A 20,986-nucleotide genomic window follows, 5' to 3' on the forward strand; every position below is an offset into this window, starting at 1 on the left:
CGTAATGATTAATTTGTGCTTGATATAGCAGTGGTGTCAGATTACATACATGTATTTGTATACATAGGGGCATTACCTTTAATCCACCCGACACTGAAACATATCATCATTACGTCACCATCGAAAGCATGCAGTATACCCTGGCATTGGTATCTTCATCACGTCATATGCTGCTACGGAACATACGCATCAAACGACCCAAGTAACCACAGTATACTGCTAATCAACTTACAAATTACATTTACATACGGTATATATACATATAGACACCTATTACTCAGACCATGATTTAGTATTATCACTATAATCCAAAATGTGTTTTCAATATAGGTCTACGACTACTACAAAGTTTAAGAATGGCTAAAATTTGATGTATTTAGCCTTATATGAAATTAGATTATGATGTATTACTTAGGCTACTAGCAATATCTCCTTACCAACAAGTACAATAATATAATTATCCATTTATCCTGTAAATCATTAAGTTCTTAGTTTTAAGAAATATGTTTTTGTTAGTAACAAAAACCTATTTAACCCTAACAAATTGTTACTATTCGTTGTGAAAAAATAACGACTCAGATATTCAAGGTCAGATGTGCTCAAAATAACTATTTTGTGTCAATAAAACCTAGAATAAAACTGAACCGCTGCTAAATCTGTACTGGATTGTGATCAGTTTTGCTGCTGTGGTTAGAGCTCCACCTAGCGGTGGTAGTGAGGAAAGTTCACAGTACACGGGCTACTACAGTATTATCAGGCAATGATGGCATGATTCTCAGATCTTGAAATGAAAGTCTACTTCATTTTTATTATTATGTTAATATGCTAAATTGGTAATGGAACAAGTGGAAACACAATGGAAACAAACAACTAAACAAGTCCCCAGGTATTTGCTTGTGATCCTTTACTTTAGAGTCGCGCCGTGTGTGTTGATGTATAGGCGCCGTAGGCCTTATTCTGTTCTACTTCTGTTTACAATGTCTGACTAATAAAGTATTGAATCAATCAAAAAGTGATTATGTTAAACACAGTGTCAAAGTAATTATTAATTAAGCAAACTAAAGGCAAGCCGCAAGCTACTTTGCGCACTTTACGCACGTTCTTTCCGCACTGCATCGCGTGCGTAAAGAACGTGGACTGCGACGTCGTGCAAAGGCGTTGATTTGACACAGCTGTAGCTATGGATGCACTACTGCGCACACTTTTAAAGTCCTCAGTGTTAGTTTAATTCAGTGTATACAAAACCAAAAGGGTCTGTATAACTCCGCAAATGTCCTTTTGGTTGCCATGTTGTACCCTCTCGGACTCGGAGTTCATTGAACACTCAGGATTATAAAGTGTAAAGGGAGCACTCTGAGGACAATCCCACAGATTAGCGCCCGTGATGACGCGCCTGGATTTGGCACACACGCGCGTACATACACACACACACACACACACACACACACACACACACACACACACACACACACACACACACACACACACAGTGACAGCAGGCACCTGTTTCACTTGCAGCAAAGCGTCGACGAGGAATCACAACAACCTCAGTCAACCGGAGACAGAACAGAATTCTCACCTAGATAGAAATATTTTATTTTTCTCGGTGGAGCCCCATGTCGACGTCATTCTTTATTGTAAAAGATCGGACTGACCGATCGACTGACTCCTCGTGGGTAACCATGGCAGGTTTGATTCATTCATCATTTATTCAGTGGTGGAAGGAGTAGCATGATTTACTTAGAAATAACATTGTAGAAGAAACAACTTTGTTCCGAGTCCTCTTCTTTTTTTTTTTACTAGAGTAAACAAAATGTATTGGCATTTACCAAACTCATTACGCAGGCACAATCACAGGCTTATTATTGGGTTCATCAAAATATAGCTTAAGAACAAGTATAGGCTTCTTTTCAGGTACTTTCCACCACATTAGTCAAATGACATGACATGCTTACCCCTTGGTTTACAGTTTAACAGTTTTAAACATGAGGAGAGCTGTGCTGAGGGAGGCTGCTAAACGCTTTCCCTGGCTGGCCAATGTCACTCTGTACGGCTGCTTGTTCGCCGGCGGTGACCTTGTCCATCAGTTCATGGCACGAAAAGAGCACATCGACTGGAGACACACGCGTCACGTGGCCATCGTGGCCATCAGTTTCCAAGGGAACTTCAACTACTTCTGGCTGCGCGCGCTGGAGCAGCGTTTCCCGGGGAAATCCGCCGGCATGGTGCTGAGAAAACTGCTCCTGGACCAGAGCTTCGCTTCGCCGCTGGCAACCAGTGTCTTTTACACCGGTAAGACAGTCTGAGTCAACATCAACAGACCAGTGGTGGAGGAAGGAGGAAGTTGCCATATACAACAACTGGGTAGCCAACATGACAAGAGTTTCACTCAGTATACACATTCATAATGGCCCATTTCCGAATAGGCCTATTTATTAAGCCTATCATTATTGATCATTGATGCATGCTCTGGCATCTGGCATTTTGTTTTACAATGCAATTTTTGGGTCATGGGACTAGGATGGCAGACTTGTAAGTAGTTAATGTTGCAGCTGATAAAGGGTCAATTCAAATCTGCATTTTATATTGTTAATACCAGTATATCAACCTGCAAAATAATTAGGATATATGAAAATGTAGCAGGTTCGAAATAACCATATAGGCCTATTTACCTCAAAAGTATGTGAGTATGTACTTATTTACTTTCCAACACTTGTCATCATAACATTGTGTATATTGTATTGGGAACCAATGGCCCATGGCACAACAGGCCTTACATGTATTCAAATGTAGACATGGACAGGTTTGAACTGCTTTTTGTGTTTTAGAATGCATAATAAACGGTGGCATTTGTGACACTTGACACCATTGTGCTCCTTCGCACAGTGGTGTCGCCAGGCAAATAATTCATTGGGCTTAATGGCTCGGGAAAAGGTCATTTATCCAACCCCCTGCGTAACAACTCTCTCCTGTGTGACCTCCACTGTACAGGGGTGAGCTTCTTGGAGGGCAAAGAGGATATTTTGGAAGATTGGAGGGAGAAGTTCTTCAGCACGTGGAGGGTAAGGCCCAAACAGTATAGTCACCTCAGCGCACCTTCAGTCCTTCCTCCCTTCCTTTCTATCTGCCTTCATTCCTACCTAACTTCCGCACAGTGTGAGCTCACCCCCGATTAACCTAGATTGTGTCACTCACCGCTTTGCGTGGCGGGCACGCTGCCAGAGCAGTGGGGTAATTCAATCGTGATTACTGTCAGTGGATAAAAATGTGCCTCAGTAACTGTAGTCCTAATCTGAAATCCTGCCGCTGCACGGCCACCGTAAACCCCAAGGTCAAGGCAGATTGGTTGCTGTCACTGCCAATGTCGCCCCATGACAGGCCTGCAGCCTAGCAGGGTAAATATAGAAATTCCCTCAAAGACTTGTATGTACAGTATGCAGTATGTATGTACAAGTAAACGTTCAGTCTTCCAAATTTACTTGAGTAAAGGTACGAAAGTATTACTGTAACGTGTTTGTTTGTACTTGCGTGCCATGTCCCTAAATATGTCACATTTTTGTAATAATATCTTTGTCCTTCTCTGACTTTCAGACTGGACTCATGTACTGGCCTTTTATGCAGGTAAACATTCAACATAATTCTATGTATAGTTCCTGATGATAGACACCATAATACACACATTCACAAAATAAACCAACACAGGATTAGTGTGTGTGTGTGTGTGTGTGTGTGTGTGTGTGTGTGTGTAGTGTGTGTGTGTGTGTGTGTGTGTGTGTGTGTGTGTGTGTGTGTGTGTGTGTGTGTGTGTGTGTGTGTGCGTGCGTGCGTGCGTGACCTGTGTGTGCTGGGCTGTGTGCACGCATGCGCGCAATAGAGGGTTTGCGCATTAGGGTGAGTCGCAAATCGAGTCGCAAAGTGAGTGGCAAAGTGAGTTTAATGTAATTTAATACAATCAGATAGGATTTCTCTGTTTGGATGTATGGGATGTCAAGCCCAGAAAGTCGTTTCTTTGACACTCAGTAGTCAGTAGGCGTTCCTGCATAACTTCCGGGTATGATGATGATGTCACGTGCATACCCTCAGCGGTTCCCAAACTGTGGTGCGTGCACCCCTTGTGGTGCGCGAGCGCCTTCTAGGGGGTGCTATGAAAAGGCTAATGGTGGTGCTATGGATTTATTATACAGTAAATATATTATTAACATACTGTATTATGCCAATATATGGCAAGTATATGCAGAATATAGTCTATGCTGCATATATATGCCATATTCAGGTTCATATATGTGCATATATGTGTATATATAGGAAATACATATAGCAATATGCAAAAACAAATTCCATGTGGGGGAAATAAAGTCAGCTAGGTCAGGAGGTAACAGGGGGTGCATGGCCAAAAAGGTTTGGGAACCGCTGCCCGGAGTCTATTGAAAAGGCCATGCTTATAATGAAACAAAACCCTGCTTTCATTTAGCTCTGAAGGTGTAATAATAGACCAAATCCATTTGAGTACATTTTGACTATACGAGCACACAATGAACACAGAGGATTTTACTGTGTGGAGGATTGTATTTCCGCTGCTCTAAGTAACGAGCTATTCTTTACGTGCTATTCACTATACCCACTAATCTTTAAGACAAAATATAGTGTTTATGGAGTCTATGGTCTCTATGCGACATTAATCCAGAGTTTTAATTTCACTGTGTACAAATGGAACATTTGTTAAATGAAAATACTATGTATTATTTAAATTTATATTGTCTCCCACACTGATCTCCACCCCCCCCCCCCCCGTCAGTTCCTGAACTTTGTGCTGATGCCTCTGTACCTGCGCACGGCCTTCATGGGATGCTGCGCCTTCCTGTGGGCGTGGTTCCTGTGCTTCTCACGGGAGAACGGCGACGGAACAGCCGTCGTGGCCCTGGCCTTCGTCATGGACCCCCGCAAAACACTGGAGGCCGCCAGTGAGGCCCGGCTGGACCGCAAGAGAAAAGGAGAGCAGAGGGAGAACTGAGGAGGGGGCCGGCACGTGCAACGACCGGGATTCAAACCCCAGTCTCCCGTGTGGAATTCCGGCACTTTAAAGGGAAATTCCGCTTTGGGTGGGGGAGATATTAGGCTGTTGGTCATCAGGCGGAGGCTCTGAGCCACTAGTGCTACACTCACCCCCTTTTTGACCTTCCCTCACCAGGAAACCCATTCCTGGGCTTCTGCTAAACAAATCCGGGTGTCCCGTGTGGAAAACCAACATCTTCACCACTTAGCCTTTAGTGGATAAGATATTATGACTTTCCACATGGGAGACACAGGTTCGATTCTCCGGTTTTACACATGCACCATCACTGTATTCAGTGGTGGGATAGACCTGTGTGAAGAGGCGGAGAGTCGCACTGTATTTTTTGAGTTTTATATCCAGTGCCGCCACAAATACACACACATGCATGCTCTTGGATGATATGAAAATACATATATGGCTGAGGAGTTTCTGGAGGACAGGGAAACGTTGACAAACACTGCACTGGGCACTGGACTCTACAGGACTCTACAGTGCTCATTTCAACTACAGTGCTAATTTTACAAATGTATAAATGACGTGAGTTCAGTTTCAGACTTTTGAAAACATCTATGTTACATTGTGTAAAATGTGTGTTTCACCCAGATGAGGACGTACCTCATAGACTATACCAGATAGGTATCTACCACCTACAGTACAACAACTTCAGTTTGTTGTCACATCACAAGTTATAATCCAGGGAGTAGAAGAAGAAAAAGTGGGTTAATTATTTTATTTAAGATTCCCACAATTTCTTTAGAAATGCTAGACTTCAAACACTAGACTCTCAACACCTTTGTTGTCAAATGTTTCCTTGACTTATTTATGTTCATGTTGTAAGGCAGCACCTTTCCCAACAAAAACTGAAGTACATGGATAATTACATCTGGCGGACGTAAACAAAAACAATAATGTTGGGGTCTACAAAATTCTCCAAATAATTACCGGTATTTAATAATCATAACATATTATTATTATTATTAATTTTTTTAGGCGGGTTGGGATATAATCATTCCAAACTTTCTTTTAATCTGTGGATATATTTTCATAAAAATGTTTTCTTTAAATTACCAGGATTTTGCTGTGTAACGGTTAAAGGTTGTGTTCCATACTGTCGTAATGAAATGCACGTTATTATTGTTGGGTGAGAACGAGCAAGGTGTTGTTGGGATCACTACAGTGGCTAGCTTTATTGTTTGCTTTGTTTTTAACCAGTGGTTTGGGATGATTTATGTACTCAATATGCAGCGGGTTATTAATATTGTATGAATGGTGCCTTCATTTGGTGACGAAAGATTTAATTTAGGTGGCAAAAAGTACTCAGAGATGCAGTGTAATATAAAAATGTATTTGTATATTTAGAGATGCACCAATGTATTAGGGCAGCCCAATATTGCCCTAAAACACTTGATCAGATAGGCCTACTGAGGGGGGAAAAGGACATTTGGATCAAGTTTAATGATGTGAATTTCTTCAGGGTAAAGAATGCAGCAATCAACTCGATTCCTCCCCACACTGTCGGGGAATCAGCAGGATTAATTTCATTTCTCGGGGCACTTCCAATTGACATTAATGCTCTCTTTATTCAATTAAAGTCTTGATCAAATTAAAAATTCTCATTGTCTTTTTGAAAAATAAGGCTGTAATATATAAATGATCAGCACTTTATCAACCCTGGGGCTTGGGCCTTGGGCCCAGCCCTCGGTTGGATAAGCTTCTATTGGTGAATAAACAAATTTAGGCCCTATTTGTTCATCAGTTACACTACTCTAGTCACGTGTAACTGATGAACAAATAGGGCCTAAATTTGTTTATTCACTCTAGTGACTAGAGAGTATGAGTCCTATACTTATTTTGTCTACCTTCAAACTTTGTTGAATTCTATCCACTTACCATTATAAACCATATTATATTGTAGATGTTTATCTTTCGTTTCACTTCCAGAACATATTTTTTTAAGGGCCATGGCTACCGATTACAGAGTGCGGATACCCAACAACCTCGGCGGGCAGTGCAAACTGTCCGTTGTGTATCCATGATGTATTGAAGTGGACGTATTGTTCTGATTCCACGTATTGATGCTGGATTGACTGGAGGCTCTCTCTCTCTACTCACAAACTGAACTATCTGACCCAATGCACTTTGCATTTTGCACACTTTTCTACTGCTGCTTTTAAAGATTTATGATTTGTTTTGTTTATTATTTTGTTTCTTTTGTAGTTCTGTTTAGCTTTTAGGAGATTTTAGGCAAATAAACTTTGTACATTTTATGGCATTTTAGTGGCCAATGTACAAGGGGAATAAACGAATATCATATTTTGATTCATGATTCAGTGTCAGTCTCTCTCCGCCCTTTTACGGTTGTTGCTCTCTTACCTGGTCAAACGAGAACCTGTGGGTGTTGTCCTTGCACAAACTGAAGCTAAAAATAAGAATGACAAAAGAGTTTCCGTTGCTCTTTGTTTAATCAACGGATGGCATAGTCTCAGGTCTGTCTACTTTACACAGAGGTACAACATTGATAACTCGCACTTTAAACAGTGCAACTCAAATAATTAATGGTATGTCTTATAAAGTAATAACGATAACGAATATTCTATCGTCAAAATACTGTGTGACTAATTTGGCCTTGGTCACATACACCCATTTGGTAGTGGGTCAGAACTCCACTTTGCCACTTTGAACATCTTCTTTACAAACATAGCAACAACTCTTGTTAACAAACTGCCCTCCCACTCTGGGCTCTTTGGTGTAGAGCACATTAAAACCTTCTACAGAAACCTAGGTGTTTGTAAAGACGATTTTAAACTAGTTATGGTAACAACTGATGACGTACTTAAGAAATGGAGTGCCCTCCAACCCCACAAGGCCACTGGCCATGACAATATTCCCTCCACATTTCTCAGAGACTCAGCCATCTCTATAGCTCCAATAATCACCCACATAGTAAACATCTCCATCAAACAGGGACAGGTCCCTCAAGATTTCAAACTGGCCAAAGTAACCCCCTTGCACAAGAAAGGGAGTAAATTAGACCACGGCAACTACCGCCCTATTTCTATTCTAAGCTCCATCTCGAAAGAAAAAAGAAGAAAGAAAGTAGTCTATGAACAGGTTGAAATGTATCTTGCCACAAATAACTTAATGTACGAGTTCCAATCTGACTTCAGAACATCCCACTCCACTGACACATGCCATCTCTATTTGAGCGACCACATCAAACATGAGGTGGATGCTGGCAAATACTGCGGCATGGTCATGCTGGACCTCCAAAAGGCTTTTGACACCGTGAACCACTCCATACTGGTTAACAAGCTAAAAGCAATTGGTTTCGATCAGTGAGCTCAGCTGGATGCAATCCTATCTGGAGGGGAGAGAACAGATGGTGGAGGTGAATGGAACACTGCCCCCCCCCTCCCAGTGAGCTGTGGTGTTCCACAAGGAAGCATACTAGGGACTTTATTGTTCCTAATATGGAGGCTAATCTTTCCGGTGATAAAATGGCCTCCAATGTAATCAAAAAAGTCAAAGAACAAGATTCCTTTACAGGATCTCCTCACTGGTCAACAAAAACACCTTGAAGACCTTAACAGAAGCCCTCGTACAAGGTTTCTTTGACTATGCATGCACCTCCTGGTACCACAGCACCTCAAAGGCTCTTAAAACTAGGCTCCAGACTTCCCAAAACAAACTGGTCAGGCTCCTACTTGGCCCCACCCCCCGAACCCCTGCCCACTTTGACAGGCTGGAATGGCTTAGGGTCGACGACAGAGTACAGCATCTTGCAATGGGTCTGTTCCACAAGATTCGATACACCACCAAGATACCCATGTACCTGTCTAGATACTTCCTTAATGTTAACGAAGTCCACACCCACAACACCAGAGGGAGTGCAACGAACCATGTACAACCCAGATTCGGCACAAACAAGGGACTAAATTATTTTCGCTCCTATGCCACCAAAATGTGGAACACCCTACCAACAGGCATTAAGACATGCGAATCCCATGACTCCTTCAAAACTGCTCTCAAAGGGAACCTACAGACGGCTGCAATTCGAAATTGGCCCCCGTAAAATCTGAATCCCCCCCACCCCTTTTCCCCTCACTGTATATGTTTCTTTTCCCTTTTTACCTCCTTTATGATGAATTCCTGTTCTGTTCTTTGACTATATAGAAGTGTCTATTTGTACGTCTCTAAATGTTTTGATGAATTGAACAAGGTGGACCCTCTTGTAAACAAGTGTAATGCTTAATTGGGTCGTCCACTCACAGTTAACAGTCTTTGTATTGAGTATTTGTGCTTGAAATGTAGGCTACTGTAATTCTGCAAAATGTTAATAAATATTTCAATCAATCAATCAAAAAAAGCCTCCAGAACCTGTTACACGGTTCCTAGAAGGTGTAACTATTCCACACAGGGGTTGCTTATCATTCAGCCCTGGGCGTTTTTTTTAACTGAATGGATAAATAGTAAATATAGTATGTTGGTAGCAGTGTAAATTCAAACATGCATTTTCGTCTGAAGGAGTCATCCGTGAGCAGGGCTGTGCACTTAACAATTAAATGGGACAAGATGGTATAGAATGATTTATTTATTTGGAAATTAAATAAACCCAAGAAGAGGCTGGCAAAAAACTAAATCTAAAGACTGGCACAGAGCTGACACGTTAATACCCTGACCGCGAGCTAATCAGTGTCAATTAGGCAATTTGACAAGGTCAATTAGGCGTCCTCCAAGTTTGGGAACCACTGATGTAATGTATTTAGAATACATTGGCAATCAGTCACACCCTAGTATAAAAAACAGCCCAGCTGCAGTAGTCGGTGAGGACCGTAGGTGCACATCACTGGAGCTGCAGGTCTGTAAGACTGTACAACATAGCCCAAATTCTACCAACTTTTAAGATCATTGACACAATAACTAAAACTGGTTCTAAGTCCTGCATTTAACTAAAATAGTTCAGTGTTTGAAGTATTAACAGTTTGCAGAATGGGTAGTGTGTGTGTGTGTGTGTGTGTGTGTGTGTGTCACGCTGGCTAATACATCAGTCTTCTGATTGGACACAAACCCCAAACCTCCCCCTGGTGTTGAGGGTGAGTCTGTTGACCAATCAGAAGGGTTTACGATGCCATCGGATGCCTTGTGATTGGTGGATTCGCGTGGACAATGTGAAGACTACTAACTCATTGTTGTCCGTCCTCCTCCAAGGAGAGACACTTCATTTGTTTAACTTCTGTGTGGAACTATTTTGTTTTGTTTGCTTGACTGTCTGAAATGGATGTCACCTTAACACGCAGAGCAACGGGACTTTAGTAAGTGGCTTGTTTAAAAGACCTCAAAGTGAACACTGAAATGTTAAGGTTCAACCCAGGCGTCTTATAATCGGGGGCAGAAGCTAGATAGCGTTATGCCGGCTTTGGTGACCGTATGTCAGCGCAGGGGATTTAAATGGTGGGGGTCTGGTCTGTAGACTGTACGTGCCTCTCTTACGACTTCACTTTATTGTTATGTTTGTCTGACATTGGGCAGTCTTTGCTCAAATCCTAATGTACGGAGGCCACATATAGTTCGGACTCAGTTATTATACTACATTTAAAGAAATGTCAAGTGAGCAAGAAAGCCGACTTCCCCTTTTCAGTGTAACGTAACTTGGATTTATACCCCGCAGTACGACGGCGTCGCTAGCCCAAAATAACAGATTTACAAACTATCATTGATTGATTGAAATATTTATTAACAGTTTGCAGAATTTACAGTACATTTCAAGCACAAACTCGATACAAAGACTGTTAACTGTGAGTGGACGACCCAATTAAGCATTACACTTGTTTACAACAGGGTCCACATTGTTCAATTCATCGAACGCATCGATCGCGCTCGCGTTGGTTGGAGGAACTTAATGACTTGTAGGTCTGTTCTTTTTGCGAGCGACACCCCCATGCGAGACTGTTGCTTCTTACCTACATAAAAGTAAACCCTAGGTTGATTTTGTCTTATTTGGCATTAATGGTAGCTTATATTTATTTACTTGATAAGGCTAGTCTACACCTTCACCAGACTATAAAGAGTAAAAGAGTTTAGTTTTACTGAGAAGAGGGAATCATTCGTGCGGTTTGGGCTTTACAGAAGGCGTTACAAGTGCCTCTGAATTATTTTAAACAGTCACTATAACATTTCAGTAGGCCCTAAGGCTATTTGTTTTTGTAAGTTGTTATTATAGGCATAGTTGCCATGTGTTTACATAACAAATCAATATATTATTTATCCATCATTTCTAGTCTCAGTATAGTATAGTATGTGATTTTACTTGGTTTGTTTTGCTAGACAGGGACGTTTTTGAAGGCAAAACAAACAGTGAAAACACCAGAAGGCAGTGTTTCTGCAGGTAAACACCACACTACTTCAGTGGCTTATAACTGACGTGAATGATGGGTAAAACTTTTCTATATTATGTAAACAGAGGGGCAACGTTACATGATTGTATTCTTTTTTAAATTAAAACCGTAACGGCATATTGGTATTGCTTTCTATTCAATGGTTGTGCTAGTCAAGTTTTTCTCTTTACACAGATCAGTGGGTTCACAGTTTCACACAAAGCTCAATGTTTTATCATTAAAAATGACACTATTCTTCCACCATTTTCTCCATAGTACCTCCACGTACCCCTAGGGCTACAGGTAGCTCCATTTGAGTTAAAACTGGGAGTGTGAGGAGGAGTGCATTGAACCTGGTGTGTGACACTCGCCACCACAGCTGCTGCTGCTCGCTGTTTGCCCCCCTTCGGACCACCAGACATGGGGGACCAGGAAATCCCGGAGTTCAGCTCCTTGGAAGAGGAGGTGAAATACTGGAAGGATCTGGCAGAGAAACACCGCCAGTGGTAGGTCTCACGTCCAGAGCATAGGTCCAGAGGTACTGTATCAGTCAGTGGTTCTCAAATATGCTGACCTCATCACATTTGTGATAACGGCTGTGGCCGTTTTTAGGCCAAGTAGTGTTTATCATGCAAGATTAATGCTTGGAATGGATTCAGAATCATGAAAACCCCCTAGTTTGACATGTCACATGCTACTTAAAGTATGTCTATGGTGTAGTATACAAAAAATGGCCATAACTTTTTCCCGTCTGCTCTGTTTCAGAGTGGGCACCTCTAGTTAGAATGATGGAGCCGGCTTGCTTACGAACAACCCATTTGTCTTTATGGCCCATGTGGCTGTTCACTAGACCTACGCATGTTTCACGCAACGGTGTCACTCCCCGACGAGATCAGTTCTTTGCGGCAAGCGACAGCGTCGTACTAATGGACGTGTGTGTGTGTGCGCAGTTCAGAGGAGAGCCAGGAGGAGCTCCAGGAGTTCCAGCAGATGAGCAGGGATTACGAGGTGGAGCTGGAGACTGAGTTGAAACAGTGTGAGGCACGCAACCGTGAGCTGCTCACTGCCAACAACCGCCTCCGCATGGAACTGGAGAGCTACAAGGTAAAAGACGTGCGATGACTTCAGTGCCGCATTCATTACTTCTGATTGTGCCGCTTGCTGACAAACTTGGATATCGTTGGTGTAGCGGACCCTGGCTGGACAATAAGGGTGAAGCCGACTGATGATTTTGACTGACACTTTATTCCAAAATTCACCATAGAATCTGAGAAAGATCTCACAAGTCAAATAATAAATCCATAAACTTATATATACACACAGCAAAGGTTGACATAAAGCATATAGGCCTAAACCGCATAAATAAACCAATGTTCACATGAACGCTTAATTAAAGTAGCTTCATCACTGTTTATGCATAACTCAAGAAACCCCTTTGAATCAACCATGCATGAATACAAACAATAAAAACCCCCACAACAATAAGACCACCAAGTAACCATAAGCAGTGAAAATACAAGATGTCAAATAAAAGGATTAACCTTGTTCCCCTTCCAGCCAGGTGCTAATAAAGTGGCATGTGCAGTTTGTTCCAGGGCTCGTTTGGCCATCCGTCCTTAGTTCCTTCCTTGACAAACTTCTCCATGTATTGCCACGTCAAGTTCCCTATGTTGACCACCATGCCCACGTAATGTTACAGTACCTGCAGGCTTAGTTTTAGCCTACAGACGCCTTAACAGACGACGTCGCACTGATAAGCAACAGCATGCGCACGCACAACGGCAGCAGAAGAACACCACCTCTCATAAGATGCAATGGAAAAGTTCTAACTGCACTTGCGTGTAAAAAAATGCCCCATCAAACTTTCAGATGCTGTTTTTATCCCAGTGTGGAGGAAGAATGATTAGGGTTTTTATTGTGATCTCTCGCCCTTGACATATATAATCCATTGGTTTCTGTTGTGTTTGAACAATTCAAATCAGTTGTCCTCAAAACCACACCTACAGTCGCTGTCATAAGAACGGGAGGTGCGCTCATGATCACGGCAGTAGAGCCTGGTTGTCCATGGCTGCACGTGCACCTGCAGCCCATCAAGTATAATCTATGCTTCGTCTCGCGATGGTGTCGCGCAATTAATTGGTCTATACTGCATCGCGCGTCATGCATCATTGGTTATGTGCCCAAAAGAACAGATCTGCAAGCTGTCACCATGCCATTAAACGGCGCGTCGACAGCTTGTATGTCTGTTTTTTTTGGGGGGGGGGGGGGGGGGGGGGGGGGGGGGTAGCTGGCCCGTTGCACATTGGTACAAGCCATGTGTTTGAGAGGCTGATTGTTGTAAACTTACAGTATTAGATATTTAATAGCCTAAGTTGTCACGACGATATAGCTGTAGCTCTGTTTTGGACTATTGCACGAATAAGATGGATAATGATAAAGGTTCACTTTTCGAACAGACAATACTTAAACATGACTCCGTTACTTCAGTGGAAACTAAATGGAGATCTACCTACCTACACTTCCAGTTCACTTCACCTTGCCCTCATGTCCTCATCGTTTCACAAGAGTACGGCCCAGCCACCAGAAAACAATGTAATCACAGAGGTCATTAACATACCCTTTGATGGATGTGGCAGCGATAAACAAGACCTAACAAAGGCAAAGATAATTATAAGAAATAATCGTTTAACACCAAACATCATCAGGTTCAAATGCCTTGAACACACTTGAAAACACATTTAATCGCTACCAAGCACATGATTATAAACCTTCAAATATGTGTGAGACTGAGGATTTGTCGGCTGATGTCAAGACTACTATTATGGGGCTCAGCAAAGACCATGTGTAATACAGTTTGAAGTGTGTATGCCTGCACACAGAGGGCTGATTCAGTGCAGATGGGCAGCTGATGACTGTTGTTGGGCTGGTGTCTGGAGGGGATGGATGTACTTGTCATAGACACATTCCAAACATTTCACAGTCTCTCCTCTGTTTCCAGCACTCGTTGATGATTCAATCGATTCTAGTATCTTTTTAGTGAAATGCAGTAGTGGAAGCGCAGGATAATTAGTTAGGCAGGTTTTATTCAAACCTGCATGGATCATTGTTACGTTATGAAAACAATGTCATGCATTGTGTTGTCATCCTCTCTATGGCTCCTAGTTAGGCTCATAGTGTGGCACGTGAGTTTGTAGATTTCTATCTTCGCTGTTATTAAAAACCTTATTTTGATTTTACCTTTTGCCTGACATGCCCAAAATAGGGATCCATTATTGTATTGACCAATAACTTTGACCGGGAACCCCTATACGTAACTATACCTTTCAATCTAGCTGCATAATTCTTTCAAATAAATTTGACTTTCTGAAAACTTGGGTCAGGATTTAGAAGACGTTTTTAGAATCTGTTTCGGGTCTAAATGGTTCACATTATCGACTATATTTCAATTGATTAGTTCTATTAATTGTTGTGCCCCAATCCTAACCACTATGCCCATTTTGTGTTTGTGTGGCTGGGATGCGTTCAGGATAAGTATGAGACTCAGCACTCGGAGACGCATCGTCACATCTCCACCCTGGAGGGAGACCTAGCAGAGACCACCGCTATCAGAGACCAGCTGCACAAATACATCCGAGAGCTGGAACAGGCTAATGATGACCTGGAGAGGGCCAAGAGGTCTGGCCATGCGCATTCACGCACACTTTATGCTTTAAACATGCACACATGCATGCATTCCACAGTACTGTACCTTTTTTCACCACCTTACCAAAGTATAGATTCAGATTGACACCCACCCCCCCAAAAAAAGAGATCTATCTATCCATCTTTCACCTAATGCTGAAAATATTTTGATCCTCTGGAAAACTATGCGAAGAGAAAGGAGGAGCCTCACTTACAGCCAGAAACCTTTTAATACGTTTTGGTCGCTTGGACCTTAATGTAAATGTACAACAATACCATATCCTGATTAAGTATATGGGGACCGAAACGATGTATCGTTAATGTTTTCTGGCTGTATGTGAAGATGGTGTGTAGCATTCCTTTTTTGCTCTTATACGTTGACTGCCTACTCCCACGCACATGTCATTTGATGTAGGCGTGCAAAAGTAGTGTTGATTGTTTTTGTAGAGTAGAGCTCAAATCGTGTTTCTCTCCACAAACAATGACTCATGGTTTGTGGCGATTTAAAGACTGTTGAATGACCACCATGTTTTCATTTCATAGTTTACCTCAATGGAGTGAACGGTGCTTGTTTTCCCCCACAGGGCCACCATCATGTCTCTGGATGACTTTGAGCAGAGGATGAACCAGGTGATAGAGAGGAACGCCTTCCTGGAGAGCGAGCTGGACGAGAAGGAGACCCTCCTGGTGTCCGTCCAGAGACTAAAGGACGAGGCACGAGGTACGGCCGCATGTGTGTTGGGTGCCGTACAGCTCCATCCTGTGTTGGGTGTCATTAAATGTAAATTTGTTGTGGAAGGCCAATTCATAAACTACTTGCAACCATTATCCCCAATGGCAGTTGCATTGGTGTGGACTGGCCTTAAAACGATTTTGTTGCAAGGAGCTGCGACTAGTTGCATCTGGCCTTTAAACTGTGCTTTATTCCAGCGCAGTTTCAATTGGACTATTCACTGATGAAGATTAGAAAAAGACTCTACATGTATTGCGCTGGAATAATGTTGTGTTTGCTTAAGTATGCAAGTTCTGAATTCCTAAAAGTATAATTTAAACAAAACAAGCCAATCAAAAGTTGTCTGACTCTGAGCTCAAGCCCTGCCATGCTAGGAAAAACACGATTGACTAGTGTTTTGTGAGCTGTGGTCTATACTGAACGAGCTAGTGTTTTCATCGGTTAAAGTTCTTTATTGCATCTTTCTCTTGGCTAACCCTTGTGTTGTGCCCAGAAATGGCCAATGTACAAGATTTCGATTAAAGAGTATTTGAATTGTTCAAGCAAGCAACAGAATACATACTTTCAGACGCATCTTATACCCTCAGATATTTGGTAAAAGCAAATGTTAAACCCAGCCCTTTGCTAAGTCCCTCCCCAACCTGTCCTTGTCCAATAGGCATGTTAGCAAGAGGGGATACATGGCAAGCTGCCCTTCTCACCCATTGAGATGCATGGTAAATGACGGGATTTCTCCATAAAAATAATCGATTGTTTCAGTAGCAAGAGCTTCAAAATGTGTTCTAAATCTAGTCAACCAGGCCTGCAGTAGGCTATGTAGGCTATGCACTGGACAAATGAGCATGACATAACTAGAAATACAAAATGTTAGAGGTTAAAAGAGTTTTCTTGTAATGCACGAAAGACTACGGTGATTAGTATTATTGCCATCACCTGGGTGGCTCAGTCGTGTAACTTTCCAGACCTTAAGCTGTGTATGTGTTCAACAACACAGCCATGCAAAATAACACTGACAGCTATGGGGTGATGAAAGCTTGCCATCCTTAGCAACGGTTGCTAAACTATTTGGATTGGCATTGGACAGTCGCTTTTTGGGGTGGGTTTTAGCGAAATCCAAGGGCTAATTGCTTCAGCTGCGGTTGGCTGTAAATTATGTAGAACAGCAGGAACATATGTAGGTTTAGAATGATACTAAAACATAATTTTACATATTGTGCTAATTGTTTAGGAAACAGAATGCTGGCGTGGGGGGCTCCTTTCATGTGCTTTAAGAAGGCCTAACACAACTTAAGTCATGATATTTCTTTCCTTTTAGTTTTGGTGCTTTAATCCATGTTTTTGTGTATGTGACGCAGACCTGAAACAGGAGTTGGCGGTGCAACAGAAGGAGAGGAAGCCCTCTCTCGGCGGTGGGGCCAAAGAGCCTTCGCTCCCTTCCTCGGACCCCCACCTCACTCCTCCTCACACCCCGCCGGACCAAACGGCAGCGTCATCTCCTCCATCCTCTTCCTTCCACGCTGCTCTTCCTCCTGCCACTCCCCCCTCCAGGCCGCCGGGTTCAGCCAGCGTTTTTGCCACGCCACCTGCCACGCCATCCTGCAACCCAGGTCAGTTAGCTAGCCCTGTGGTTCTCAAATATATATATATATATATATATAGATATAGATAATTTTTTTCCCGATATCAATATTTTAATAATCGCTATCGATTATTTATCGTGGGAGGACGTATCGATATATATCGCAATATCAATATTTCAGCACACCCCTAATAGATACTAGTGTAATGATGAGGAAGAATTCAGTATTGATTGAGATTACTATATAGTATATTGAACATTTTATTACATTTTATGTGGTATAAAGGAAAATCATTCTTTAACCAATATCTGATTTTGGTAAATAAAAACATTATCAACCATTTGTTTCACAAATTGTAGTGTCACATTAGCCAACTCTTAAGATATTATAATTAATGTTCTATGTGTGTGTATTTGTCTGGCCAGGTGATGGCATGACATCGGTGCGAATCGCCGCACTGAACATCGTGGGGGAGTTGCTGAGGAAAGTAGGGGTAAGAAGACATGCCACTATGCTGTCATAGTGCCCAATTCTTTTTATTTATATATATATATATATATATATATATATATATATGAGACTAGGGACCACCTACTAGGGACCACCTACCACCCTGATACATTTGGAATGTAGGGGTCGAGGCATTGCATTTAGTTTGACTTGGTTCCACAAATTAATATATAAGCTATATTGTAGATCAGCTATGATATGATATGATATGATATAATACTTTATTGTCAGTTCACACTGAAATTTGTCTTGCGACACAGCAGCCAAGTATGCAGAACACATATACAAAACACAAAGAACAAGACAATTTACATACATAAAGACATGAGCAATATCCACCGCTTAGATTATCCTGTGGAAACTACATCTCCTGATTAAGCCTCAAGGTCGACTGGTCGACTGATATTCTTTTATTATTTGGCCAGTTATCATATAGTAGTGTGTTGATTACTTTTGATGCAGTCTTTTTTTTTTTTTGCTATTAAAAATAGCCCCCCCTAACTGGGGGTCCCGATCCACAGGTTGAGAACCAGTGGTCTAATGAACCGGGCAGGCCCCAACAAAATCCCCAACAAGTTACTGGTTGTCATGTGAGAGCCGCCGGCCGGTGATCTTCTGTTTTGCGTGTGATGTGTAGTTCAGGGAACAGCCGAGGGGTTTTTGTTGAGCTGGCTGTCTATTTGTGTATTCTGCTCGCCAATAACCCGCCCCTCCAAGGTTTTTAAACTAGCCAAAAAGAAAGGTTGGCATCGTTTGGAGCAGTGATTACCAAACTCTCTAGGTCGTCCTCAGACGAGCCTTCCATCGTTGCTTCCAGTCATCCCAGTTCTCCATACATCTGGCCAGCTCTCCATACATCTGGCCAGCTCGTTGGTGATTTGTGTCTTTTTTGAGTACATCCACATCATGTTAATTTGGGTAGTCCTCGTGACCGGTGCCCGTGTGTTGGTTCCCACAGCACTAACTTGCTGTGTACTTTACAAACGTTTTAGCTCAAAACCCAAAAGAGAAATGACACGTTTGCCCAGGAACCAAACTAGTGAAAATAGCAGATCTGCAAGCGCACAAGGAAAATTAATTTTTTTAATTCATGAACATCTTTGATAATGTTTTTTGGTAATATTTGTTTTGAAAATAGTTTGAAATAATAATAAAAAACAATGTATAGTAGGAAGACACAAAATTAAGGGAACCACATTAATGTCACAGTTGCTGTCCCTGCCTTTTAGAACCTGGAGTCCAAGCTGGCATTGTGTCGGGGGTTCGTCCACGGGCAGAACGTCAACAGCCTGATGGGACGGCAGGGGACAGTGGGGAGCCAACCCAGCACCGCCGAGACTCCTCTGACTCCCTCCACCAATGGCCTCTACAACAGCTTTTTGTAAAGTTGTAAGTCGTAATCGCTGCCGTAAATGTGTGTACGTTCATACAAGTGGTGTGCAATCCAAGGCTATTAGTCCCGCGCCATTTGTCTTCAGTCGTGTCGTGTGACGTGTCCATGGTCCACAATGTGTTGTACGACTTACATGAAAATGACTGTGCGTTTTCTTTCACAGGCTCGTCTAGAATTCGGATTTCGGACCCGGACCAAAGCTTTCTACTGTGACTGCTGACAGTGTTGAATGCCCAATCAGCCTCGTCCCCAGCCAGCACGCCACCCGTGCCTTCCCATACGCATCGTTGTGGTGGTACTGGGGTACCACGGCCTTGGACACACCACCCTGCTTTAAACCGACTGCTCCCACCCGAGCGAGAACACCCAGTTGTGTGCATTCGGCCCCCATTTGAGAACGTCTTTTTTATCTCTGGGACACCAATGTACACTGTTTAACTCTGAGATTGTTCTTTTTTTACTCTGAGTTACAGAGCTATGAGGGTTCATTTGGACCCCTGGTGGTCCCTGGACACGACATTGAGAAACGGTGGACTGTAACTGTACCATGGTATTTCTCTGAGGGATGTGGTCGTGAAGTTTTATTTTTGCCACTTGCACTAAGTCTGAAGTAATTTATGTACTGTGGGATACACACCTTAGGTTTTTATTGTGGTGTATCACTTGTGTTTTTGTTTTTTTTGCACCTTCGGGGGGATTGTGTTGAGTACTGGAACAAACCCAGCTATTTACTCAATGACGTTGCAGAGAAAATGTCTTTTAAAAGTCACCTTTAAAACTGGTCAGGGATTCCTTGTACAGCCCTGTGAATTGGCTCATAAAGGCCGGGCTATCTACAAATGTCACCTGTGACTGGGCAGGAGCACTCATTTGTTTTAGCCATTAAAAGTGGAAGCAGTACAGACTGCAGATCTCAGTATTAATTGTAAATGGAAACTAAGAGGGGCAGTTACGAGAGGAACCCCCCTCCCCCCCAAGCTTCCAACACACACATCGCTCTTGACACTTGCAATGTAGCAAGAAAAAGGAGAACTGAAACAACTGCCACCACTCTTAAAAGAATGTAAAGACACTGGTTACCAGTGTTTATTAAATGTTTGTTTTGTTAAATAAGTGTTAAATAAATCTATATTCTTCCAATAATTTCTATTGCGTGTGTTCTGTAACTGCCGTATTTCTACCAGTTCAGTAAACAAAATGCATTTTCGGGTCGGAATGCCAATTGTATCAAATTAGGAGAGTGAACCCATGCAGGAATCAGAATAACCTCTCATGTTAGAATTAATTTGACCAAACAGACCAGAACACTGGCTCAAGCACATTTTACAACAAAATGAACGAATCACAGAATTTATACTCAAAACAACTTTTTTAAATGTATACCTTACGATGGATTACACCATCACTGAATGGGGCAAAACGCAACGATTCTCCTGAGGTGTGTGGTGCTAAGCATAAGGACCAAAGCGATATGGTACATCAAATGCAAAGTTAATCACCAAATGCAAATCAGAGTGACATCCGACTAATTGACTCACAGGGCACGCCCCCATCAACACATGATTAAGAATAGTCACCCTGATGAGCCAAACTAGTTTGCCAAATGCCTTTTTTCATGGCAAAAATAACACATGAGCCTCAGAAGAGACATTACCATTACTG

General features: G+C 42.3%; 2 protein-coding genes across 3 annotated transcripts; both read left to right on the forward strand.

The window, feature by feature from the left end:
* The first annotated feature begins 1,495 nt into the window (after positions 1 to 1,495).
* Positions 1,496 to 7,372, forward strand: LOC310868877 (mpv17-like protein). Its single transcript, XM_083779357.1, has 4 exons — positions 1,496 to 2,292; positions 2,992 to 3,062; positions 3,592 to 3,621; positions 4,796 to 7,372. The coding sequence occupies exons 1-4, from the start codon at positions 1,986 to 1,988 to the stop codon at positions 5,009 to 5,011; spliced, it is 624 nt and encodes a 207-aa protein (XP_083635483.1). The 5' UTR covers positions 1,496 to 1,985; the 3' UTR covers positions 5,012 to 7,372.
* Positions 7,373 to 11,821: 4,449 nt separating this feature from the next.
* On the forward strand, positions 11,822 to 19,720 carry LOC310869246 (nuclear distribution protein nudE homolog 1-B-like). 2 transcript variants are annotated; one of them, XM_083779884.1, is made up of 8 exons: positions 11,822 to 11,933; positions 12,378 to 12,531; positions 14,954 to 15,102; positions 15,693 to 15,829; positions 17,197 to 17,448; positions 17,847 to 17,914; positions 19,161 to 19,327; positions 19,488 to 19,720. In XM_083779884.1, exons 1-7 carry the CDS (start codon positions 11,848 to 11,850, stop codon positions 19,314 to 19,316), a joined length of 1,002 nt encoding a protein of 333 aa, XP_083636010.1. In that variant the 5' UTR covers positions 11,822 to 11,847; the 3' UTR covers positions 19,317 to 19,327; positions 19,488 to 19,720. The 2 variants fall into 2 exon arrangements, with proteins under 2 accessions (XP_083636010.1, XP_083636011.1); XM_083779885.1 differs by having other exon boundaries at positions 11,832 to 11,965.
* The last annotated feature ends 1,266 nt before the right edge of the window (positions 19,721 to 20,986 follow it).

Source organism: Protomyctophum parallelum, assembly GCF_964188405.1.
Source record: "Protomyctophum parallelum genome assembly, chromosome: 13".
In the NCBI taxonomy this organism is placed as follows: domain Eukaryota; kingdom Metazoa; phylum Chordata; class Actinopteri; order Myctophiformes; family Myctophidae; genus Protomyctophum; species Protomyctophum parallelum.

Coding starts and splice junctions, on each gene's coding strand:
- LOC310868877 (XM_083779357.1), top strand. CDS start 1,986: ATGAGGAGAGCTGTGCTGAGGGAGGCTGCTAAACGCTTTCCCTGGCTG. Junction 2,293..2,991: donor AACCAGTGTCTTTTACACCG/GTAAGACAGTCT, acceptor TCCACTGTACAG/GGGTGAGCTTCTTGGAGGGC. Junction 3,622..4,795: donor TGTACTGGCCTTTTATGCAG/GTAAACATTCAA, acceptor CCCCCCCGTCAG/TTCCTGAACTTTGTGCTGAT.
- LOC310869246 (XM_083779884.1), top strand. CDS start 11,848: ATGGGGGACCAGGAAATCCCGGAGTTCAGCTCCTTGGAAGAGGAGGTG. Junction 12,532..14,953: donor TGGAACTGGAGAGCTACAAG/GTAAAAGACGTG, acceptor GGATGCGTTCAG/GATAAGTATGAGACTCAGCA. Junction 17,449..17,846: donor CACGCCATCCTGCAACCCAG/GTCAGTTAGCTA, acceptor TTGTCTGGCCAG/GTGATGGCATGACATCGGTG.